The following is a 26,759-nucleotide window of genomic DNA, read 5'->3' on the forward strand; positions in this document are numbered from 1 at the left end:
GAACTAAGAGCAGGCAGCCATGTTGCTAGAAAGAGGAATTGCACACAGGACCTCCGGAAACTTAATGTTGGAGCAACGGGTTGGAGCAATGGGTCAGTGCACCTTGGCTTGGATAGGTACATATAACGCGGAGGGGATAGCAACCTGATTGGAGGAGAAAGATGAGTAACAAGAGCACAGGCGGTGCAGGATATCACACGAGCGATCTATGACCAGTGTAGCAGTAGTCAACTTGACGGGGTGACTGTGATACCATATGGAATGTACTGATGACCATTTTAACTGTTGAATCTTTGCTGTGACCTGGAGTGCTACCCATTATATTGGAACTTTGTGATTGCGGCGGAACTGACACCTTTCTGGAGGCGCATACAGATTTGCAAGACTTTTATATGAACTAATTTATATACTAAGAATTGTGATATTAAATTTCAACGTGTTGAAACACATTTGAGCAGGGACTAAGGGGACATTTTGGGGTACATAGATTGCTCCTATCCTACTGTAGCGCTATCATTAGAAATTGAAACAGTAATATTATATGCCTACCCGAAGAAGTCAGGTTTTTTTTTCTGCACCTAAAATGCTAAGGGTGGGTGAATCCTGCACATGTTTTGAAAGGGAGTTCCAGAGAAGAGAAGAATTTCAAGAAAAGACCTGTTTTTGTGAATGAGAAGTGGCGACTAATAAGGATGAAAGACTATAGCTGGCAGAGGGAGGGGTTGAAAAAGCTGGACAGCATTAGAGAAGTGAGAGGAAAGGTGTATTAATAGGGTTCAGGTTCGAGATAGTTAGCAGGTAGGCCACTGAGGACAAAGTCATGAAATTATAAGGGCTTGTAGAGGTAATTTAGCTGTGACCTGAGTATGGAAAATGCAGGAGATGTTGCAGGCAAAGGTTGGCATGATGTGAGGTTTGAGAATATGCCCAAAGAGGCATGGTGAAGCGAGTACTGTGGCCCTGTCTATTAGTCAAGTTTGTTGTGATGAAGCCACATCATCTGTGCAGGATTTTAATGCTTTTAATTGCCTACGTAATTGTGCAGCTGTAGTCCTGCACATCTATTCTGAGAATATATGCTTCATTTACTAAGGCTTGCCCAAGCTTGAAAATATTTAGCTTTACAAACCTAGTCTGAATTTATTAAAATGTGCCTGCTTTGAAATGAGAAGAATTTGCAGCCCTCATCTAGGTTATATTCGACTAGTACTGATTGCTCTTGAGTGCAGGCACCTGCAAAGTGACTTTTTTTTATAATGAATGCCAGGTATTGATCATTCATAAAAAATGTTCTTGCTATGGGCGTGTGCACTCAGTGTAGCCCGTGTAAGTCGAGTAGTAACTGTAGTGTAATTGATTAATTAATTCACGTAAAATATTAAATATTTGCAGAAGGGTGCTTCATTTTAATGCCAATGTTTGACTTTTATTTACCTAGTGTGCGGGCATTCCTCTCTTATTCTATTGCAAAAAGTAGTCTGACCCAGCACTCTAATCGGAGACCAGCTTTTGCTTTTTGATCCGCTCTGTCACTTCTCAAGTCCTATTTGTGGATTGGTTAACATTTGAATGTGTAGCCATATAAAAGGAGGTATGTGAGCATTGTTTGTCATTATGAGCTTGCAACTTGAAGAAGAAGCATGTCGCTTCGAAACAGCGGGCTGTATTTCATTAAAGCATGTCTGCTTTAGGAGACTAAAGTTTGTAACTCTTATCTGACTAATATCAGCCCATAGCACGGGCTTCTAAAATGTTATTGGAATAGTTTGGTTGCAGACATTTAAAGAGACACTGAAGCCTCATTTTTTTTCCTGTTTTTTTCTCTTGGCTCACCTTTGTCTTCATGAGCCAAGCATAATTGCCTCATTCCTGGTAAAAAATGAATGGTGTATCCCCCTGAAATAGGCAGGCAAAATCCCACTACTTTCCTAGTCTCAGAATGTGCTGCCTTGCAGTGACAGGAGGAGGCAGAGCTGTTTGCAGGAGCTCTGCCTCTTAGTGTGTCTCTCCTCGCCTCTCTCCACCCCTCTGTTCATTCAACTCTAATTATTCCGCCCCCTCATGCTTGCCCCATGCCTGCCAGACTCCTCTCACAGAACGAGTGAGTCATAGCTGCAGAGGAAGAAGCTGAGGCATGTGCTGAGCTATATTCTCCTGTGTACATAATTGCAAGGTAAGAAGTACACAGGGGAGTGAAAAGGCAGGATAAAGTTATATTAGGTACATTATTTATATGTATATGGGACGTGCTGTGCTGGACTCTCCTGTGTAAAGTAGATAAGTACTCAGGGGAGTGAAAAGGCTGGAGAAATGTATATCAACCAAGGGTGTAGCAATAGTCATAGCAGCCGCTATGGGGCCCTGGAGCAGAGGGGGCCCAGGTGGTACTTGATGTATTCACCAACTTTCTTGTGTTCCTCCACCCTGTGATTTTATCTAAAGTGCCTATGGACTATATATGGACTCTAGGCAGTGTAGATCCCATGAGAATGCAAATCTCCCAGTTAGCTCATATCCATGGAGTAGAGGTCATATTCATAAGGTAAAGGTAGGTGGAATTTCTCAAGAATGCCTACATTTTATGGCCCCATGAAAATGTTGCTATGGGGCCCCATGATGTCTAGCTACCCCACTCAACTACATTTTTATGATGTCTTGTGAATTCATTATGCTAGATATATTAGTAGGAATTAATAAATAAATTATCCAGGCTAGAGCCGTGACCTGGAAAAAGGAAGAGGGGTCGCGGCCATTTTAACCAGGAAGTGCTGGTTTTTATAAAGGCTTATAAAATAAAAACTACAGGGCTCAGAGCGGCGGTAATGGGGCGAGTAGCATCCAAAAATTAACTACTGCACAGAAATGTGTTTTATTTTAAAAACTAATTTCGTTTCAGACTCTCTTTAACAGTAGACAATATTTAATAAATCTAGGACAGGTTAGATGGATAACTTACTGTACATTAACCATTTTCTCCGGAACTGGTACATCAGGACCATCTGTAACTCATGGAACTTTCTTGCCAGTAGAAATCTGAGCTTGGGGACTTCAGTATGACTGGTTCAATGTGGTGGTTTGGGGTATTCTGGAAACTTTACAAATAGCTTGTAGCCTGCATGGCTAGTATGTTGGATTGTTGCGGCGGCAGCGAGCGGCGGCAATCACATCCAACACGCAGCTGGCACAGTGCTAGCTGCGTGTTTAAAAAAAAAAAGTGAAAATCGGCCCAGCAGGGCCTGAGAAATCCACCGCGGCGGTAATGGACGAGCTGAGCTCGTCATTACCGCTAAGGTGGTTAAAGAGAACCCGAGGTGGGTTCTAACAATGCTATCAGCACACAGAGGCTGAGTCTGCTTATACTGCCCAGCCTCTGTTGCTATCTCGATCCCCCCTAAGTTCCCCCTGTGCTCTGCTATGCCCCCATAAATCATCAGCCGAGCTGTCGACACACAGCGTGTCACAGCCGGGTGTTTACATCTGCAGCTGTCAGTCTCGACGCTCCCCCGCCTACTCCATTGCTCCGGTCCCCGCCCACGTCCCTTCCCTCCCCGCTGATTGGTGGGAAGGGACACGGGCGGGGACCGGAGCTATGGAGGAGGAGGGGGAACGCCAATACTGACAGCTGCAGATGTAAACAGCCGGCTGCGACACGCTGTGTGTCACTAGTTCGGCTGAGGATTTATGGGGGCATAGCAGAGCACGGGGGGAACTTAAGGGGGATCGAGATAGCAACAGAGGCTGGGCAGTATAAGCAGACCCAGCCTCTGTGTGTGGTAGCATTGTTAGAACCCACCTCGGGTTTTCTTTAACCACTTCCTGCAAAACAGATGTTTTAAAATGATCTGTTTTGAGGGAGACATGATCACAATACACCCGCAGGTGCCATGGGGGGTGCACATACGTACTCCTGTGCACATGAGCAGCCGCATTCCGCTGCCTATGGGTGGTCGGGCAGTGTTTAAAGGAGGTAAAAGGCATTGCTTTGAAGTCGACACTTTATGCCATCCAAAAGTATCGCTGCTCTGACTTAATCCTGTTAAAGTAGACCTGCACTCAGACCTCCTCTCTGCTCTAAAAGATACACAACAGCATTATAACCTTTAAACAAAAAATATTTCTTTTTTACAGCTCCTACAAATCCTAAAAAAAATCTGCACAGTTTCTACTTCCTGATTCATGGAAGCAGACATATTGTTTACAGCCTGTACTTTAAAAATGGGCTTATCTGCTTATCTGCCATAGGCAGTGAAGTGACACGGGGAGGATCAAATTACAACTTGAGAATAGACACAAATGAGGGTGAATTTGACAGTCTAAATTAACTGAATACATACTGGACCTGATTCACAAAGCGGTGCTAACAGTTAGCACGCTGGTGAAAAGCCCTTTATCACGCCTAAACTCAGTTTAGGCATGATAAGTTTAGGTGTGATAAGTTTAGGCATGATAAGTTTAGATGTGATAAGTTTAGGCATGCTAAGTTTAAGCACCAACTGGGTTAGCACCGCAGTGCACAGCTGATCAAAACTTTTGCGCTAGCAAAGTCTGGTGCACTTCGCATAGATTTTAATGGCGCTGCTTTGTGTGCGGGACTTTGCGCGCGATCTAAACGTATCTAAACTTATCATGCCTAACCGTATCATACCTAAACTTATCATGCCTAAACTGGCTTTTCACCAGCGTGGTGCAATGGTTATCACGCCTAAAGTCTCTAACTGGGTTAGCACCGCTTTGTGAATCGAGCCCACAGTGTGCATTTCTCTATGTTTTTCCCTCTGTACTGTATTAGAGTTCGGGTCCACTTTAATTCATGTGACTCAGATTTTAGTGGCAGGTCCTCTTTCACACTGCAGAAGACATTACCAAAACACGTTGAGCTTGGTATTCCCATCCTCACAGTTCATAGTTCTTAGCAGGCTTTTAATATACATTAAGAAAAATGGATTGTCAAGCTATCTAGCAGCACACATATAATAACTGCAGTGCAGTTATGGGGTTTTATGATTTATTTAAGTAGGTTGTTCAGCATCCATAATTCATACAGTTTGCCAAGACTTTTACTAGACTCTCTGAATTATTGAAATTTCCAGTATTACTTGTGTTCTATTTGTATGTGTACCCTATTTCTCCACAACAAGCAACTAATAATATATTTGAAAGATACAGTTATGCAAATAACTTTCCACGTGATATAAGTAGTAGCACCCCCTAGTTTAACTATGGGTAGACACTGCCTTTTCTTGGGATCGCAATACCTAGCTATTTGTAACCCTTCATCTGACCAGCCCTTTGCTGCATGCTGTAAGGCACAATATCTCAAAGACAGTGATCTATTGAAAGCAATTATATTCTTGCTGGTACATTCCTTTATTTAATAAAGGGAAATAATCAAAAGCCACACTTTTTACATAACCTTTAATATTGCCACAGTAAGTTTCTGAAACTGGATTATTTGCTTCAACAACACATTAAAGATTTCTATGCTGTACAACCTCATAAATCAAAATGTCACTATAAATAGTATAAGTAGCTACACAAGGCTAGGTTGCAGAGAATTACCAGGGATGCGTGTAGTGGACAGAATGGAACCTTAAAGTGCTCCACTAAAAGCTCTGCTAATTACAGTATTGCTTTTTTAATACAGAAGGTAATTGGAAATCATCACACAAAAAGTGACACCAGTACAAATAATGATGTACCTTTCTTTGCAGCAATCACAAATTCTTAGTACTGAGAAAATAGTTGATGGCTGAGAGACAAAAGATAGAGTCCAGCTAGATTTTGTTCCCATACTTCCTGCTGATACAATCTGGGTAATGAGACCTACATTTGTGGTTAGAAGACTCTTACCTCCAGTGGTGAGCTGTATAACACTGCCTTTGCAGTTACAGCACCAGCCAAAAAGCTCTTATTCAACGTGGTATGATTGCAACCTCATTGTCATTGATGTCCTTTGTACCGAGTCTGTATGTGTGTCAGTGAGTACTTGAGATAATGTCACCCACATCAGGAGAAATACACTCATGGGTACATTTTTAGAGGGTGAACAAGGTGCTATTGAAGAGTTGACACACAGCAGGTCAAGGAGACAAGATGACCGAGCTTTGAAGACAGTAAATCTAGGACTAATTGTTGAAAAACCTTAAAGTGGCTCTTCAACGTATTACGCATATCCAACACATCCTGTTCTCCTGTAAAGTTATATATACCTGTCAGGTTTTCCTCTTGGAAATCAGTCCCGGGGTTCATGTCTGATTCTGGCGTGTATCCCCTCTCTCTGGTGGAAAATGCCTTTTGTTTTCTCTATCTCGATTACAGAAAACAAATGGTGTTTTTTTTTTTTTTTTTTGGGTGGGGGGGGGGGGGGGGTACGTGGCAGAAGTCGATGGTCATGGAACCACGGGACTGATTTACAAGAGGAAGACCGAGGAGATAATCACAATTTTACAACGAGAAGAGGATCTCTTTCCGTCCGCCAGTATATTTGTTCTAGGAAAGGATGTGTGGAAATCTAGAGTGAGTACAAGTGTCCGATGACGTTGCTAGTGATCTGTCATGGCCGATCACTACCAACCAACCTCTCATATTCTCTTGTCTTGTAGAGTACAATCTCCTGTTTGCATTTCTACAAGAAGCCTTTGCATTTCCTTTTACATAGATTAGAACTCAATAATTTTAAAAAAAATGTTTTCATGTATTTGTGAATGTTTATATAGTTAACATCTCATTTATGTAAGGAGTATTTTTTTTTTTAACTAAACTTGCACCAACCCAGCTTGTTTCATCCCATTTTAGCTATTAACCTTTAGTAGCGAAATAATATCTACTTACACGTAGACAGTGCCATGTTACCATTCTTGCAAAGTCCTCTTGTAATGTAAGTAGGCAGTATCTGTTTTTAAAATGTATTTGAATTACTGTATGTAAATGGTGTAGGCATGTGTATTTTCCTGAAGGGTCAACAGAACTGTATGATGAGTAGTGATAGAGTTTGTTAAATGTGGCCATAGGCTTAAAGATGACCATCAGATAAGTTTCTGTCAGGTGAAATCTGTCAGGGATCGATCTGATGTGTGACACACATTAGGAACAGGTTTTCAATAGATTTCAGAATGAAATATATAAAAAAAATCTATCAAACCTCAGCATTGTGCTATTTGATCCAGTGCAACGCTATGAGTTTTTAGCCTGCCATCGCTCTTGACCTTCTGCCGATCGACCTAGATTTGGCCAAAAATCGGTCGACTTGTCGATCGGACTGCCTGCTTCACCAATTTCTATTCGACCAGAGTCATCAAATGGGCTGGATATCAACGGTAAACATCATGGTCACCCTTAGACAGTAGTGACTTTTATCTCCACTTTCCAGCTCCAATGTCTCTTTTGTGAATGAACAACTATGGACCTAAGTCAATATTTTGATGGACTTGTTGATGATAAAGTATAATTGTACAGTCAAAATGTTTTTTCAGTTTTTCAAATAGGCAGGACTGCAGCATTAAAACTATCAATAGGACATGGTATTTGTTATGTAGCTTTTCCAGACTTTCATCTTGCAGAGGCTAGAAGGAGCAAGAGCTGCCGTTCTTTAATAAGACTTTCTGCCTGCTACAGGCTCCACATGCTCCAACATCTCTGCAGGAAGTAGACCAAATCAGTTAATTAAGACTATTGCTGTCCTTATTTTTTTGATTTTACAAATATCCTTTAAACAGTACTACGGCCATGTGACCGTATGAAGTGATTTGTTGCCTAGATTGGCTATACTTTAAAGGAAACCTGAGGTGAGAGTGATATGGAGGCTGCCATATTTATTTCCTCTTAAACAATACCAGTTGCCTGGCGGCTCTCCTGATCCTGTGTCAATCTTTTAGCTATAGACCCTGAACAAGCATATGCAAATCAGGTACTCTTGACTCAGGTTTGACTGGTTTAGCCATTGTCAGAAGATTAACTGGACTGCCAGGCAACTGGCATTGTTTACAAGAAAATAAATATGGCAGCCCTCCATATCACTCTCCCCTCAGGTTCCCTTTAAAGTGTTCACCAATTGTGCTTATAGAGTCACACATTGTTAAGCAAAAATCAGACCTGGATGAAGTTTCCCATTATGTTCACATGAATGAACAATTGTATCTGCCTCCATCTGATACTTGGCACAGTAAGGCATAGAATAAATAATGTAGTGTTTATTCATTTGGAATACTTCAAGACTTTGTTTTTTTCTACCTACATTCATTTGGAATGTAACTGTGAAGAGTTCTCTGTAGACCTGCCAGGCTGGTAGCGCGCTTGTCCATGTGGACACTTTTTTGCATGTGTGTTTCTGCTTTTTCTCTACATTTGCGTTTTTAGATTTGTGTTTTTTATGCATTTGCGGTTGCATTTTTCATGTGTTTTTAATGCATTTGCATTTTTAATAAGCTGCCTTTTCGACAAGAGAGAACAAATACATTACTATGTTTATTTTTACAAACAAGCTTGACAAAAATGCATGCCTTTGTGGATCCATAGGAAACATTAATTGACATTTGATTACATCTGATTGCATTATGTGGATAAAAGGAAATAGCTGTGTGATTTTAAAATGCACATAAAATTATATTTTACGAATCACACACTTATGCAATATTTGTGTGCAGCCCATAGCCCTACATTATGTTTATAGTGTACTAGCTTTTTTTTTTCTTTCTCTGCCTGAAAGAATTAAACATCAGACATGTAAGGGATAGTCTCTATCAGGGTCTGGACTGGGGAGGGCTACAGTGTAACCCTCACTGAAAAGGAATTACCGGCCTAAAACACTTTCCTGGAAGAAAATGGCTTCTGAGAGCAGAAAAGAGATACAAAGGGTCAGTAGTTCACAGATTTTAGCTCAGACATAATTCAATGAATATGTCATCGAGCAAAGGCAATGAAACAGTAAAAACTTTAAAAGTGGATTTAAATATAAAATAAAAATGGGATATCTAAAAAACAAAATAAAAAACTTTTTTAAACAGAATGAGGATATATACAATTGTTTATTTCATCAGTTTAATTTCACCTTATGTTTCCTTTAAGGACACCACATCTGACATAGGGGACCAGGGTTTGAATCTGTTCTCTTCCTATTCAGTAAGCCAGTACCTCTTCAGTAAGGAGTCCTTGGGCAACACTCCCTAACACTGCTACTGAGTGTGCCCCTAATGGCTGCAGCTTTCAAGCGCTTTGAGTCCTACAGGAAAAAAGCGCTATACAAATGTTGGAAATATTATTAATGGCAGAGTGCTTCATCATGATAAGTACAACAACGATACATACAAATCTACATTCTAACAAGTCAGTGCTAAGCCGTTTATGTGTGAAAATGTAAACGTTTCACCACAAACATACTAGCATCTCAGCATTGGTTTGTTTCTAAAGCATGTCGTCAGTATGGCAGCCTGCTGGTTCACAATGTTTACAGCAATGTCTACCCAAAAGAGGAAAACAATAAACCTGTGAATTCTTTGGCCACTTTGTTTGCTGATAGATTTCTATACTGCTTTGGTTCTGTCTCACAAATAAACTGCTGAGATTTGATTGGAATTGAGTGTTCAATTGTTTTTTATTTATCACTACTCGGATTTTGTTCAGGAATAACAATAGTGAGTGGAGATCAGACTGTGATTGCCACATTTGTGACTTGCTTAAACATTTTAAAGGACTGGCAACCCTTATATATGATTGTGGCCTGTCTAACTAGTAACATGAATTGATTTTACTTGTTTAAATGCCCTTAAGTACCAGAACTGCCACTTTGATTTTATTTGCATTACTTAGTGGATTAGGAGGCAATTCGTGAAATAAAGTGATTGCAAAAGCAAGCTGTGATTCCAAACCACAATACCCACTGACATTATCAGCAAGTGGTGCTGTAAATATATGGAATTACATTTTTTTTCATCAGGAAAAGGTGGGTACTTTTGAGAGCATGACCCCACAACTCTACAATCAGGCCCCATTCACACTAGTGCATTACATTACCCTGTTTTGCTACAGGGTAATGCTACACCAATGAAAGCCTATAGGGCATTTCATACCGTGTGCAGTGTGACACTATCCCCCATAACTGCCTGATTTGCCACAAAAGCAATAGCGCGTTGTTGTGTAAAATGCGCAGTGCCGTGCGGTGAACCAGAAGTCATGTAAGTCTATGGGGTCACAGCTTTCTATTTCTGGTGATTATGGTTAGACAGCTTTCTTTTCTATTTTTTGATGTTCACATTGCGGCGTGAATGCGCAGAAGCATATTACTTCAATACACATCCGCGCAAATTGATTTTCAGCCACAGTGACTGAGTGCTAGAGAGCCCCACTTCCTGCTTAACTTGCAGCCAGAAGGGTGATTACCACTCATTGCGGTAAACCCCGATGGCTATTTTTAGTTCTTCGCACCGCAACACATTTTTACTGCCAGTTGGCAGTGTGAAACCGGCCTCAGAGATTTCCGTAAGATAAGACTTACATTTTGTATTGATTTTAAAAAATCATACAAAGCATCAGTAATGTTATAAGCTCATTGTACAATGCAGCATTGTAATGTACCGTGTGCAAGATTCCTTGCTTACCTCTTTTCAGTACTGTAAGGACAGGAGAAAGAGCTCAAAAGAAACAACATATGACTGTCAATTACTCCCAATTTAGGAAGCCATAAAAATGTAATTTGCAATCACTTTCTATTTCAGAATGGTTACAGCACATTAGCTTGAGGTATAATTAGATTAGATTGCTAAACAGTTTACAGTCATTTGCCAGTTGATGGTACCTTTATGGTATCAGCATGTTGTAATTGAAGCAAGTTATAGAGAAAGAAAAGACTGACCGGGTTGCTGTGAGTACATATTACTTTTCCTCGTCTTAATTAAGTAAGACTTTGGCCTGTAGAACTTATGGACTGTGATAAATAACTTCAAAAGTAGTTGAACTATCAAAGTGGTTATTGTCCCACATGGCAGTAGAAAAGTTATCAGACATAATAAATGTTCATCATTTAGAAAGGTATCTGTTCATTTTACACATGTGATCTCTTTTACCTATTTGTTAGCACCTTGGCTACTAAATTCATTGTTTTCTAGTTAGCTTCCTATAGCTCTCTAAGCAGTGGTGGCCAATGAATAGGACATTTCCTATTGACCTGGCCCCCACTACAGTCCTAAATTACAATGTACATCTATTTAATAGTAAGGAATCCTATAAAGGTAGAGGTGTAAAGTTGTAGAGGTTCTTAAATTGTATATACTGCCATTATCTTGACTAAAAATTGTCACCAGCTATTTATTTTAGGGCTCGTACACATTCACGACTAATGTCGCCCATCGGGGATCAGGACCTGATCTTCTTGGGTAACAGCACTGATCCATGGTGCACACACGCATCAGCTGTGTAGCTGATGACGCACTGTGTTGCTATATGGGCGTATGACAGAGAGATGACTAGTGTCACTCAGTGGGCAAGGGAGCGGCGCAAATAATGGGATCTGTGGTGGGAGTAGCGTCACTGGGGTAGGGTAGATCCATTTGACGGATTGATCATGGGTTGGGCATCGGGAGTCGCCGGGTGCCATACACGAGTCTGGTTGTCGACTGAGGCGGTCATTATTGGCCTCAGCCAACTAAAGTCAGGCGTGTGGAAGAAGCTTAAGTCATTCGGTTTCCAAAAGCCTTGCCTCGCAGTTCAGTTACTGAGACCCAAAGCAGTTGCATTGTCTGACAGGGCTACACCTTTGTATATAGAACATGGGATGTGGGCGATTTTATGTACTATTAGGTAAAATGACAGGTAGCCTCAGCTGTGCCTTGTTCCCAGGAATATTGCTAGGAATACTGGAGATGTTCCCTCAGCATCTGCAAAGGACTATGGGACACAAGCTCTTCTAGGAAGAGGCATAGGAACAAGAGTGTGGATTGTTTTGTGGAGGCATGCCTCAGCTGATCTACACTGTTTGGGATTGATCAGAATATATCCAAGATAGTACCAGCCTTTTATTTATCAGAAGCATACCACAATTCAGTTATTCTAAAATGCTACTAACTGCCAATGAATTGTTAATATTACTTACTCTTATGTAATATTATTTACTCTGTCTAGATACAATAATATATTATTATGTTCAACTCACATGATGGGAATCCCTTGCCGGTAGGCAGTAAAGTGGTATTTTGTTGCGTTCAAACTTGACATTTTTCGTCAGCTACATTTACAAGTTCTCCTGTTAAGAGACAGAGATGTACTTTAGTAGGAATCACATTTTAAACATTTTCTAGGTTTATTGTTTTCATAATATTCTTTTGTTGTGGCCTTAGCCTTTAGATATGAGATTCTTTTACAGCACTTTGTATTAATGTTGCTTTTGATAATTGTTCATGTAAGTTAAAATATTTCTCCTACCTGCAGACGTTGGATGGGCGTATAGTGGTTAAAGAACATATGAGGATGTCCTCTCTGACGCTGAAGGACATCCAGTATACTGATGCTGGTGAATATTTCTGCGTTGCCACTAACACCATCGGACAGGACACACAAGCCATGTACTTTGAAGTCCAGTGTAAGTGCTCTATTTTACTTCTATTTATTGTGTTTTCCATAAGGCATAAAAATAGCAGTATCCCTACCAGTAATAATGTTCCACTAATGCCACAAGTGCACAAACGCAGCTACAATAAATGTGCATTGAGTCAATAAAAATGATGCTTTCTGTTGATCAGGTTTTATGTTGATTGGTGAAATTCTTCGAATGGGACACTGTCCATCTTGAAAACAACCAAAATGTTTTAATTGCAAGCAGTAGGTGGAAACTTAACAGCAAGAGGTGTGCAGAGCCTCTTAAATTGCATCTGAAATGAATGGAAGATGTAAGCTTCCAAAACAGTTTGCATGCAAAAAATATCACGCTACACCCTTCCACCACAGTGAGGTCATCTCTTCCAATAGGAAATTTGTAGCACCTGTTTCAGATGCAATATCTGTGCACACCTCTTGCTGTTAAGTCATTCAGATGCAGCCTGGTTTTGGATGTGTTGCCATTTCTCCCTATCATGTATAAAAATGTAAGTTTACCTATTCAATAGGGGTAAACTGATAGACTTTCAGGTGCTCTTTGGCTAAATATCGCTATATTATAAGTTAAATTGTATCCTAAATAATAATTTAGGTGCTGACTTTTCTTTTGAGCAGGATACACATACATTTGAGGTGTATCTTCTCTGCCTTCCTATTGCTTATGCATTATGCTCTTCTATACATTTTCATAATCTGTTGATGAACAACCATATTTTACTAACAAGTCTGTGTAACTGATCATCCAGGCATTGTGAAGGGATCTGATTCTTGCACATCCTGTATCTATGTAGCCAAACACCAATCTTCTATGTTCATAACTATCTTGTTCAGAATTACAGTACCTAATGCTGGCCCCAGGTATTATTTTTTAACATACTCTCTACCAATGGTGCCATGTAGTGTGAAGTTCAAAGTGGATATAGTTAAAAAATGTTTAGATTAGATAGATAGAGATAGAGATAGAGATAGATAGATAGATAGATAGATAGATAGATAGATAGATAGATAAGGGCATTGCTGTTTTCCTTGCAGAGATTTCAGGCCATTTAATAAAGGGTCATTAAAAGCCTATTTATGTTCATGAAAAGTGCACCAGTGTGTATGCATAAGGAATGTTTTTGCTACTGTAGTGGCATCATAGCGCACTGTGCATGTAATGCTATCACTGCTGTGACGGGACAAGAGAGAGTAAAAGCGTTTTTCTTAGTATTCCCAAACCTTGGTATCGCTGCGTTCTCCTAGGATTTTATTGAAATTGGTGAGCAGTCATTCAGAGCATATGAATCTGCAGCCATTCACTCAGTGTAACATTTCATTTTAATGGGGTCATTCTGCATCCAGGCAGTAGACCGTAATTACTGCACTAACGGGATATTGCCCATAGCCACATGAAAGAACTTGTAATGTGTTTCCAATTGGCCGCTGAAAGAAAACTTGAGCAGATTTTGGCGCAGAGCCTGATGTCCGTCAAAGGCTTAAAACTGTCAGTAAATGGACAAATTCCTACAGATCTCATTGGCATTTTAATCGGGTGATTATACAGCTGGAAGGAAAAAAAAACTATACCTAATAGCAGGCAGTCCGTAATTCCAGAATTTCCCATTTGAAAGCCACATTAGCATTTGTCTAATATAAGACTTCTGCTTACATTGCTCAGGATGAACGTTTCAGCACCTTATAATCTGTTTCTGAACACAGAGGACATTTGTCATCACTACCAAAGCTCCAGAATCCCAGTGCAGGACCGCCTGCCTAAATACTGGTTGATTATGGAAGGGCAGTGATTATTATGTATCACTTATGTTGATTTTCTCATTCTCTATGGTTGTGGTTGATGCAGACACAAAGCCAGATGGGTTATGTATTCCCATCTTCATCAGCTCTGCATCTGCTTAGCCTCTCTCTGTTTAAATTTGAGTGTAATTTGGGCTCCGAGGTTATCCAGCAAACTTCCACACACATTTATTTTCCTGTCTCATACACACTTAGGAACATTTTTATCATATGTCAGTAGACCTCATGTTACCACAAAGTACCAATCAGATTTATAAATCTTTGTAATGGTGGAGGTATCTGTGACAGCGATCTGACAAAAACATGATGTGGTAATTATCATTTTTTTTGTCATTGTGGTGTCTGGCACTGCTGCACACCCAGGTCATTGAGAGTATATTACAAATTATTTAAAAATGCGAAAGAAAAGGGCCCTGCCTAAGTGAACAGACTAAGTAACTCTAGCCACCCACGGACAGATCTCTCAATGCAGATGGATGGGAGTAAGACATCTTCTACCTCATTTGGATTGCCACATCACCATCACCCGTGGCATCGTAGTTTAGACATTATTTTGAGTATACATGGGGAAGTTACCAACTCCTGTTTCTGAAGACAGGGAAACACTTGCTGAAGGATCTCCAAGATTGCCTGGCGTTGGAAGACCTCAGTGTGCTTTGACACTCTTATAAATATGTGCTGTTTAATTGGGGTTTACCTTCTCTGGGGTCCAGTTACAGGCGATGTTCAGATCAATTGCATCTAGCTATGGGTATGCCCCACTTAGGTTGGACACCCATAGCTATTGATCTAAGCATTACCTGCATCAACTGGACCACTTAGTGAGTAAACCCCAAGGGGAAGAGAGGTGGGGGGGCTGACATGATAATAGTCAGGGTTTAGTGGATAATATTCCTAGCATGCAAATCTCTACTCATTCAGAAAGTGGAAACAGCATTTACAAGTGAAAGTGGGTCAATCATCCAGCAATTGTGTTAAAGAGTAGCTGCAGCTGATTGATCGCTGGCTAGTGGGTTTTATTTGCCGTTGTGGTTTCCCAGGTGAGCAGAGCTTTTCATGTTAGTAGGTCTCCCTATCAACCCTGATCATAGTTATATCAGTTTTGAGATGATAAATTGCTATAAGTGTAGAGATATAGGTAACCCCCCACTACATTGCCTGGTGGCTTACGGCCCACAGCAGTTGTCAGATTGGCAGTATGCATATAGGGCAAGATTTCTCACCCTGCCATGATTCATAATGATGTATCCGACTCAGACAGGCAGCACTATGCATTGTTACAAGGCAGGGATATAGTAATGAAAGGCAGTGCATGGAATTCTGCCTTGTAACGTGCTGCACGCCTATCACTCAGAAAATAGGAAACTGGGTGCATATACAGAGCAGCAATCCTAGCACTTACCACCATAAAGACTCACTAAGCCAGGGGGGCGAGGCCATACCACGCGCTCTCAAGCAAAGCATCAGCAGCCAGCCCAGCCAAGACCACCAACACAGGCTGACAAAAGCCCAAATAAAAGGGACTATAGAAAGCTGGAAGGAATGATACATAGAGGAATGGAGAAGTGGCATAAAGAATTCCAAGAAACTCACTGTCTACCAATCATTACAGAGGGAGTACACAATGGCTCCATATCTGGAGAGGCTACACCACCACAAAGACAGACCCTGAGTCTGTACCGTCTGAGTGCCCAAAGCCTGGAGACAGAGACAGGGCGCCACAGACAGACATGGAAGCCCCGGGAGGAGAGACTGTGCAGACAATGTGACCATGAGGTCTTGAGGATGAGGCCTACTTCCTGCTACACTGCAGCAAATATGCACCTGTGAGGACCGCCCACTTCCAGACTCTCTGCCCACACCCAGGATTTGCTGCAAAATTATTTTAAATAGAAGATGATAAATTATCTCCTATGAGAAAACTCAGGGGAAAAAAAGTTAAGGGCCATATGCAATTCACCTTTTCTCCTTAGTTCTCTACAAGTTGATATTTTCACACCTTGTCAATAAAATATGTTTTATACTCCCAGCAAGCAAGCAAATACACAAACTAATTTTGATAGTACTTTTCTACTACTTTTGGTACTTTTTTAATTGCAAAATGCTGAAAAGTTATTTTAAAGAGAGGATAAAACATTTTTACCTAGGACAAAATGTAGGAAAAAAAAGTGAATTGCATATAGGCCCCTTCTGCACCATAGTGTAACATATTGGTATTTTAATCATTTAAGACTGGATTTTATCATTTGTTTATACAGTGAATTGTTACATAATTTCCTGCTTGCGTACTTAAGTTAATGATCTCTTTGGAGTTGTAAATTTTTACAATTCACATAACAAGAGGTGTGAGTACCTGGACACATAGAGGTTATTGTTATGGACCTAGATCCTCATCCGGACATTACACTTTATTAATGATAGTTTCAGGTGCATTGTATGTATAGGGCCTCCTTTTCGAACTGCATTACTGAATATTATGAAACAAAGGTGACAGGAAAGGTAAAATACATTAAAAACAGCCTAAAAATTGGTGGTGGACTTGTCTCCCAATCATTGATAAAAATAGTCAGCACACTCCACTTGTTTGACATGTTTTGTAGGTAAATAAACCTGCTTCCTCGGGCAATAATGAAGTCACTGGGAAGTATAAAACAATGCATTAAGAGACAGCTCTAGAAATAATGGCAGCACATACAATTTGGAATTAATAGTTTAGTAACAGCAGGGGTATACATACATTTCCTTGGAAATATCTATCTTGTCTGTCTCTAGTACAGTATCATTTTAATTTATTTTTCGAACTGCATTGGTTGCCATCAGTGGTATTACTTTTTTTACACTACTTTTGCATGATCTAACTATGGGTCTGTACAAAGCCTAGGAACCACATGATAAATATATAATTTATCAGCTGCTCCTAAAGGGAATCCCTAGGGCATTTCCAGAGACATATTTCAGGGACAAATATTTAGCTCCTAGACTTTGCGATAATCAAGGAGAACCAGGAACTGTGAATATTGCAACCAGTCACATTTTACCCTTAATCAGTGTCGAAAAGTCAGAGCAATAAAGGATGATTACTGATTGGCTGATTAAATAAGGCCAAAGCACTCCAATTAAATAGTACATGAAGGTAAAGGCAAAACTGATTAAATCCATCTGTGGTCCTGTATTTATCGCTTATGGTGACAGGACCTTGCATCTGGCTTTTTTCATGGCACATATGTTTTATGTTAACTTATTTCTCTTTAACGGGACACATTCGAGTAATTTCCTTGTGGGTTTGAAGATTTAAAATGGCAAAGTGCTAGGAGTAATTAACCTTTACATAAAATAATTTGTCCAATTTACTAAAAATAAATGCTAGTATAAGTAATTATACAAGGGGCTGACTGATGCAATAAATGGCTTCCATAAGGCACCTGGCTTTCATAAATAAAAGACCTGCAATCTCTACATATTTGGCTAGATCCTCTGTCTCCTGCTGTTCAGCTGATTTTCTTTACATTTTACCATTATGTACAGTTCAAAATTCCAGTATAGTAAGAACAATACACACAAGCATTAGATCGAGTTTTGTCACTATAAGTATGTCATGATTCACTGACATTAGACTAATATAAACATTGTGGTAATTGTCAGTGGCATACCTAGAGCATCTGACACCCGCTGCTGGGTATTAAAAGACACCCCACCACACACAAAAAAGGGGCATGGCCATAACCTGTGGCGAGAGTCTCGCGCAGCAGCAAAGAAATGAGCGTGGCCATGACCGGATGAGGGCGGAGCTATCTGTAATTTAAAGTGAACCCAAGGTGAGAGTGATATGGAGGCTGCCATATTTATTTCCTTTTAAACAATACTAGTTGCCTGGCAGCCCTGCTAATCTATTTGGCTGCAGTAGTGAACTGAATTACACCAGAAACAAGCATGCAGCTAATCTTGTCAGTTCTGACAATATTGTCAGAAACCCCTGACCTGCTGTATGCTTATTCATGGTCTATGGTTGAAAGAATTAGAGGCAGAGGACCAGCACGGCAGCCAGGCAACTGGTATTGCTTAAAAGGAGTTAAATATGGCAGCCTTAATATTATTCTCACCTCGGGTTCCCGACAGTGGGCCCAAGTTTTGGTGACCCTTTCACCAGAAAATTCACATAATTGTGCATGTTTTCTCAAGAAAATACACATAATGTGAGCAGATTTGCCCAGAAAATACGTTCAATCATATCGGCAGATTTGACCAAAAAACTCGTTCAATCATGTGGCAAATTTGACCAGAAAACACGTTCAATCATGCGGCATATTTGACCAGAAAATAGTTTAATCATGTCGGCAGATTTGACTAGAAAATACGTGCAATCATGTCGGCAGATTTGACTAGAAAATACGTGCAATCATGTCAGCAGATTTGACCAGAAAATACGTTTAATCACATGGCAGAATTGACCAGAAAATAGTTCAATCATGTGGAAGATTTGAGCAGAAAATACTTGCAATCATCTGGCAGATTTGCCCAGAAAATACATGCAATCATGTGGAAGATTTGACCAGAAAATACGTGCAATCATGTCGGCAGATTTGACCATAAAATACATGCAATCATGTGGAAGATTTGACCAGAAAATACGTGCAATCATGTTGGCAGATTTGACAAGAAAATACATGCAATCATGTGGAAGATTTGACCAGAAAATACAAGCAATCATGTCGGCAGATTTGACCAGAAAATGCATGCAATCATGTGGCAGATTTGACCAGAAAATACGTGCAATCATGTCGGTAGATTTGACCAGAAAATATGTTCAATCATGCGGCAGATATGACCAGAAAATATGTTCAATCATGCGGCAGATATGACCAGAAAATATGTTCAATCATGCGGCAGATTTGACCAGAAAATACAAGCAATCATGTCGGCAGATTTGACCAGAAAATATGTTCAATCATGTGGCAGATTTGACCAGAAAATATGTTCAATCATGCGGCAGATATGACCAGAAAATACATGGAATCATGTGGCAGATATGACCAGAATATACATGCAATCATGTGGCAGACCTGACCAGCAAATACACCTGCTAATATAAATTAAAAAAAAAACATTTACTCACCTGCAGCAGACCTCCTGTTCCAGCCTCTGCCTGGCGTGCAGCTCCCACGATCTTCTGCAGCCAGCAACTGAAACTCCTGCGCTGAGAGCAGGGCTACAGGAAAGTGGTGCCCGAAGCCCTGCACTGCAGACTCAAAGTCTCCAGAGCAGGGCTTTGGACGCCATTTTACATAATAAAGTTGCCCCCAGTATAGGTTGTATAGCTGTTGCCCCCAGTATAGCTAGTATAGTGGTCCCCAGTATAGCTAGTATAGTGGCCCCCAGTATAGCTAGTATAGTGGTGCCCAGTATAGCTAGTATAGTGGCCCCCAGTATAAGTAGTATAGCTGCCCCCAGTGTAGGTAGTATAGTGGCCCCCAGTGTAGGTAGTATAGTGGTCCCCGGTGTAGGTAGTATATATGCCCCCAGCATAGCTGCCCCCAGTGTAACTTGAATAGTGGCCCCCAGTATAGCGGCCCCCAGTGTAGGTAATATAGTGGCCTCCAGTATAGCTAGTACAGTTGCCCCCAGTATAACTAGTATAGTGGCCCCCAGCATAGTGGCCCCAGACCCCAGCATAGCTGCCCCCAGTGTAAGTAGTAGAGTGGCCCCCAGTATAGCTGCCCCCAGTATAGTGGCCCCCCCGTATAGCTGCCCCCAGTGTAGATAGTATAGTGGCCCCCAGTATAGTGGCCCAGGCGGGGTGGGCAGCGCTATAAGGAGGGGCAAGCGGAGACAGCAGTGGGGAGGGGGGAAATATCCCCCCTCCCTCACCTGGGTCCCCTCATTCAGCGCTCTCTATCTCCAAAATGTGGCAAACAGGCAGGGCGGGCGTGCTAGAAGGAGAATAACTCACCTCACTTCCGCGCTCCAGCTGTAGGAACGCTGCGTCGCCGTCACATGCCACTTCTGCGTCTTCAATGCAGGTTACTGTGCTTACACTCATAAGAAAGCACAGTGGGCGGCATTGAAGACGGAGAAGTGGCACGTGACGGCGATGCAGCGCTCCAATGGCTGGAACGCGGAAGTGAGGTGAGTTATTCTCCTCCTAGCCCACCCGCCCGGCCTGCCTGTTTGCCGCATTTTGGAGGTAGAGAGCGCTGAAGGAGGGGACCCAGGTGAGGGAGGGGGGATATTTCCCCCATCCCTGCCGCTGCCCCTCCTTATAGCGCTACTTCACCTCCTGCTCTGCCTACCCCTCCGCCCAATGGTAGGAACGCCACTGGTAATTGTGTTCCTTATACGTGCACTTAAAATAACTTTTCCCTTGCATATACACAAAAGCAGGCAAAAATTACCTCCTATCATTTTGATTCACAGCTTTTCTGCTTCGCACATTAGAGCGATTCGGATATCACTTTTGGATTTTGGAATCATGGAAGTACTGCAATTTTCTCAGTGATTCCTGTAGCGATCAAAATTTGGCACTCATTGCCTTGTATAGATGTGGCTGATAGATCTGGTTGAAGAGTCTAAATAGTAGAGATGGCCCGAACGGTTCGGCGGCGGACGGGCCCCCAGCAAATAATGCGTGTTCGCATCAGCAAGCGAATGCATGGCGTGTTTGAACTGCCAAACTTTGACCCCTTACCTCACAGTAAGCAGACACATGGCAGCCAATTAGCATACCCTCCCTCCCGGACTAGCCCCCCGCCCCCTATAAAAACGCTAGCACAGCAGACATCTTAGGCTCATTCTGAGGCTGCTGAGTGAGTGAGAGCAGGGAGAGAGCTGCTGGAGATAGGGAAAGCGTTAGCTATGCCTGTGTTCTTGGTCCCCTGTGTTCTTGGTCCTTACTGACTTACCGGCCTCAATGGCTTAGTAAGCGGTTTTTGAGCCAGAGAACACAATGTTAACTGATAAATACAGGCAAACCAAGGAGCATTACTTCTTGTAATTATATACAGGTCCATTTATGCCTAATGTGTAAACATTGATTTGGTCTAAAATGATTTTACTTTTATTTACATTGTTATACTCTCCAAAACCAACTTGAAATTAACTTTAACAATACTGTAGATATAAGCATTATTGGCAAGAGCAATCAGGTTAAAGCAGAGTACATTTGGAATGAACAAGATACTGTTTGTTTGAATTTCTGTATAATATGTAATATTCATTGATCTTGTATTGTTTATGTTGTGAATGCTTCTCAAAATATAATTGTCCCTCTTTTTGTAGATGCTCCCAAGATTAAGGGCCCTGTGGTGGTTTATACATGGGAGGGGAACCCTGTTAACATCACTTGTGAGGTCCTTGCTTATCCTGCTGCTAGAGTGTCCTGGCTCAGAGATGGACAGCTTCTGCCAAGCTCCAACTTCTCAAACATCAAGATCCACAGCACTCCCTTGGCCAGCAGCCTTGAGGTACAGATGGCATGAAATCATACATTCTCTATTAACAATTTCTAGACTGCATACAGCATTATTAGAATATGTAGCTTATTACATTTATATTTTACTTTACGTTAAGAGAAACCGTAACCAAGAATTGAACTTCATCCCAATCAGTAGCTGATATCCCATTTCCCATGTAAAAATCTATTCATTTTCTCAAAGGGATCATCAGGTGGCTCTGTATGGCTGATATTGTGGTCATTGTGTCATGTGAGCCCCGGGGTTCTGACATCACACTGTGGGAGCTTTGTTGCATTGTGGGAAATAACAGCTGTTTCCAACTGCCAAAAACAAGCAAGCAGGACCTCCTTCTACTGACATCACCTGCCAGCAGTAAAAATGTCACCATGTAATACAAGTCAGAATGTAAATCAGGGAGAGAAAAGATTTAACAACGGGAAAACATTGACTAAATTATTTATACATAATTATTGTAAAAAGTAAGCACTTTTTTTATTACATTATTTTCACTGGAGTTCCTCTTAAAGAGAACCTGAACTGAAAATAAAAAGTCAAAATAACCATACACAGGTCAGACTTACCTTCTGTCTACTACTCAATCTCTTTCTCCTCTCCTGTGTCCCATTTGTCCACTGTGATCAATGGATTTCTCCATCCTCCATTTTAAAAATGGCCATTACTCCCTAACAGCTTCCTGGTCAGCACACTGTTAAACTGTAATATCACCCACTTGAGCCATAGGGAACCATGGACATTACCTTGCATATTCCGTTGCAACTGACAGCTGCCGATATATAACTGACAGCAACTGGTATAATTCAGTTCTGACAAAGTATTGTCAGAACTGGAAGGGATCACTGTAAGAAGAAAATGGTGAGATTCTGAGAGGAACTGATGGTGAAGTTAGCATATAATATTCATTTGCAGCTACATCATATGTTTATTTTAAATAATCTTCCTTGCTTCAGGTTCCCTTTAACTGATATTTTTCATGCTGAAGCTGTACGGGTAAATAGCTCTTGTTTCTTTTAACAGATCAACCCGGACTCTGAAAGTGATTTTGGAAACTACAATTGTACAGCTGTCAACAGTGTTGGTCAAGAGTCTTCTGAGTTCATTTTGGTGCAAGCAGGTTAGTATACAGCCTCAGTTTTACCTCCTTGTCCAGTTTCGTTTATTTGAACAATAATGCAGATATGTTGGTGTTGGTGTGGGGTAGCACAGGAACATCATGGTTTGTCTTTCTCTTATAATATATACAAGTTACATTTGTTTCCTGTTTATGGGCTCTAGCACACCTTTGTGTTCTCCCAAATGCCCATGTGCTGCAGCAACAGGTCCACATCTCATCTTTGATGTTTAGGTGTGTTGAGCAGTTTACGTCCTCTCTCTTACATGCAGTGGTTGGGATGTGCTTTATACTTCAATCTGATGGCCTGTTTGATTTGTGCATGAGGTGTTAGGGCCCTTTCACACTTAATCAGTTGCTCTCAGTTAAAACGGAAAGAAAACTGATTTTCAAAGTAATGCCCATGTTTTCCTATGGCATCTATCACACTTAACGCGTTTTAACTGAAATCTTCTTCCCAATGCACTGCTATGGAAAAAACATCTCTCCACAGATGACTCAGACAGATGACTCACACAGTCTTTCCCTGCCTGCTCAAATGACTCACACAGATGGCTCTCTGGCTCTCTCCACAGATGACTCAGACAGATGACCCACACAGTCTTCCCCTGCCTGCTCAAATGACTCACACAGACGGCTCTCTGGCTCTGTCCACAGATGACTCAAACAGACTTCGGCTCTCTGCACTTTGCATTCATCAGAGCTGTCAGTAACTTGTTAACACTTCACTAGAGGTGTCGGTTACTACCACCAGGCTTACCGCTTGTTGAAGGCTTTATGAATTGGCATTTGCTGACAATTTACTGACATGTGTTAGCGGTAACTACAGCCAAGTCGGTAATTTATCTCCCAGGTCGGTAATGTCAGCTTCTCATGCGGTAACAGCCTTTATGAATTGAGGCCCATATGTCCAGCAGGCTTGAGTACACATGCAGCACATTTCTTTATAGAGCACAAGTCCTGAGTCATTAGTGTAAAATATATAAATGTGCCAATAGTTAATATAATAATTTATGAATTTAACATTTTTTAAATGACAGCATATAGGGTAAAAACCACATCGGCTGCACATGATATGCAGAAGATGTAATAAAAAATGTAAAAGTTGTTTTTAGCGCAAGAGTGATTAACCTCTTGAGCCCCATAGGTTTATACCTCCCTAGTGACCAGGCCAGTTTACAACTTCACAACTTTAACGGTTTATTGCTTGGTCATACAACTGAACACACAAATGAATTTTACCTTTTTTTCTTTTATTTTCACAAATAGAGCTTTCTTTTGGTGGTATTTGATTGCCGCTGCTATTTTTTTATTTTTTATTATTCATTAAAAAAGACCTACATTTTTGCAAGTTATTTTTAACACCCCCCCCCCCCCCATTGTCCTTATGCTACGATACATACACTACACTATACATACATACACATATGTCTATGGTAGGGATTAGATTGTGAGCCCCTCCGAGGGACGGTTAAGTGACAAGACTATACTCTGTACGTATGATGTGCACAGTGACGGGAGCTCACGCTCATGTAAGCGTGAGCTCCCGTCAAATCTTGCTCCTCGCGACATGACGCCATATGGCATTGCTAAGACCTAAGAGAGGCGCTGTCCCGCCACAATCCTGCATTAGGCGGACGGAAAGTGGTTAAGTTGTGACAGATCATAACGCAGAAGGAACCCCCCTCCCCCCCAAAGTCTAAAGTTCTAAAATCTAATGATGGCCACAGTTACAGTGGGTTGCAAAAGTATTCGGCCCCCTTAAAGTTTTCCACATTTTGTCATATTACTGCCACAAACATGAATCAATTTTATTGGAATTCCACATGAAAGACCAACACAAAGTGGTGTACACATGAGAAGTGGAACAGTGATCATACATGATTACAAACGTTTTTTACAAATAAATAACTGCAAAGTGGTATGTGCATAATTATTCGGCCCACTTTGATCTGAGTGCAGTCAGTTGCCTATAGACATTGCCTGATGAGTGCTAATGACTAAATAGAGTGCACCTGTGTGTAATCTAATCCCAGTACAAATACAGCTGCTCTGTGAGGGCCTCAGAGGTTGTCTAACAGAATATTGGGAGCAACAACACCTTGAAGTCCAAAGAACACACAAGACAGATCAAGGATCAAGTTATTGAGAAATTTAAAGCAGGCTAAGGCTACAAAAAGATTTCCAAAGCCTTGAACATCCCACGGAGCACTGTTCAAGCGATCATTCAGAAATGGAAGGAGTATGGCACAACTTTAAACTTAACAAGACAAGGCCATCCACCTAAACTCACAGGCCGAACAAGGAGAGCGCTGATCAGAAATGCAGTCAAGAGGCCCATGGTGACTCTGGACGAGCTGCAGAGATCTACAGCTCAGGTGGGAGACTCTGTCCATGGGATAACTATTAGTCATGCACTGTACAAAGTTGGCCTTTATGGAAGAGTGGCAAGAAGAAAGGCATTGGTAACAGAAAGCATAAGAAGTCCCGTTTGCAGTTTGCCACAAGCCATGTGGGGGACACAGCAACCATGTGGAAGAAGGTGCTCTGGTCAGATGAGACCAAAATTGAACTTTTTGGCCAAAATGAAAAACGCTATATGTGGAGGAAAACTAACACTGCACATCACTCTGAACACACCATCCCCACTGTCAAATATGGTGGTGGCAGCATCATGCTCGGGAGGTGCATCTCTTCAGCAGGGACAGGGAAGCTGGTCAGAGTTGATGGGAAGATGGATGGAGCCAAATACAGGGCAAACTTGGAAGAAAACGTATTGGAGACTGCAAAAGACTTGAGACTGGGGCGGAGGTTCACCTTCCAGCAGGACAATTACCCTAAACATAAAGTCAGGGCAACAATTGAAAGGTTTAAAACAAAACATATCTATGTGTTAGAATGGCCCAGTCAAAGTCCAGATCTAAATCCAATTGAGAATCTGTGGCAAGATCTGAAAACTGCTGTTCACAAATGCTGTCCATCTAATCTGACTGAGCTGGAGCTGTTTTGATAAGAAGAATGGGCAAGGATTTCAGTCTCTATATGTGCAAAGCTGGTAGAGACATACCCTAAAAGACTGGCAGCTGTAATTGTAGCAGAAGGTGGTTCTACAAAGTATTGACTCAGGGGGCCGAATAATTACGCACACCCCACTTTGCAGTTATTGATTTGTAAAAAATGTTTGGAATCATGTATGATTTTTGTTCCACTTCTCACATGTACACCACTTTGTATTGGTCTTTCACGTGGAATACCAATAACATTGATTTATGTTTGTGGCAGTAATGTGACAAAATGTGGAAAACGTCAAGGGGGCCGAATACTTTTGCAAGCCACTGTATAATTACTTAAAGAGGATCCATAATGACACATAGTAAAATGTAATAAATTGCTAAAGAATCCCTATTTTTACCTTAATTATCCTGGTTTTAGTGTCAGAAATGCCTCTTATATCTATATATATTGCTTTATATTGGTATGTTACTCTGTCCTTCCAGTGATGCTTAGGCTAGGCCATGATATCACAGTCTTCTGCCACAGAGCACATTGGGAATGTGCTCAAGTAATGTTCCTGCTCACTCGCTCCATAGAGGAATTTAAAAAAAATCCACAGTGGTAGAGTACCTTTCCAGCAGTTAACCACTTAAGGACCACAGAATTACACCCCCCCCCATCCCCCCAGTGACCAGGCTAGTTTTTACAATTCAGGTCACTGCAGCTTTAACAACTTGCTGCAGGGCCATACAACTCAGCACACAAATTAATCCCCCACCCTTTTCTGCCCACTAACAGAGCTTTCTGTTGGT

At 41.2% G+C, this 26,759-nt stretch overlaps 1 protein-coding gene across 11 annotated transcripts in view; it reads left to right on the forward strand.

The window, feature by feature from the left end:
- NCAM1 (neural cell adhesion molecule 1) overlaps window positions 1-26,759 on the forward strand; it is a 485,915-nt gene that overhangs the window by 365,982 nt on the left and 93,174 nt on the right. For all 11 annotated transcript variants that reach the window (XM_068240756.1, XM_068240758.1, XM_068240757.1 and 8 more), the window contains 3 exons: window positions 12,418-12,568; window positions 21,649-21,833; window positions 22,860-22,956. In XM_068240756.1, the coding sequence (XP_068096857.1) occupies window positions 12,418-12,568; window positions 21,649-21,833; window positions 22,860-22,956 (433 nt within the window). The remainder of the gene's footprint in view (window positions 1-12,417; window positions 12,569-21,648; window positions 21,834-22,859; window positions 22,957-26,759) is intronic.

This window comes from Hyperolius riggenbachi, chromosome 6, assembly GCF_040937935.1.
Source record: "Hyperolius riggenbachi isolate aHypRig1 chromosome 6, aHypRig1.pri, whole genome shotgun sequence".
Classification (NCBI taxonomy): Eukaryota; Metazoa; Chordata; class Amphibia; order Anura; family Hyperoliidae; genus Hyperolius; species Hyperolius riggenbachi.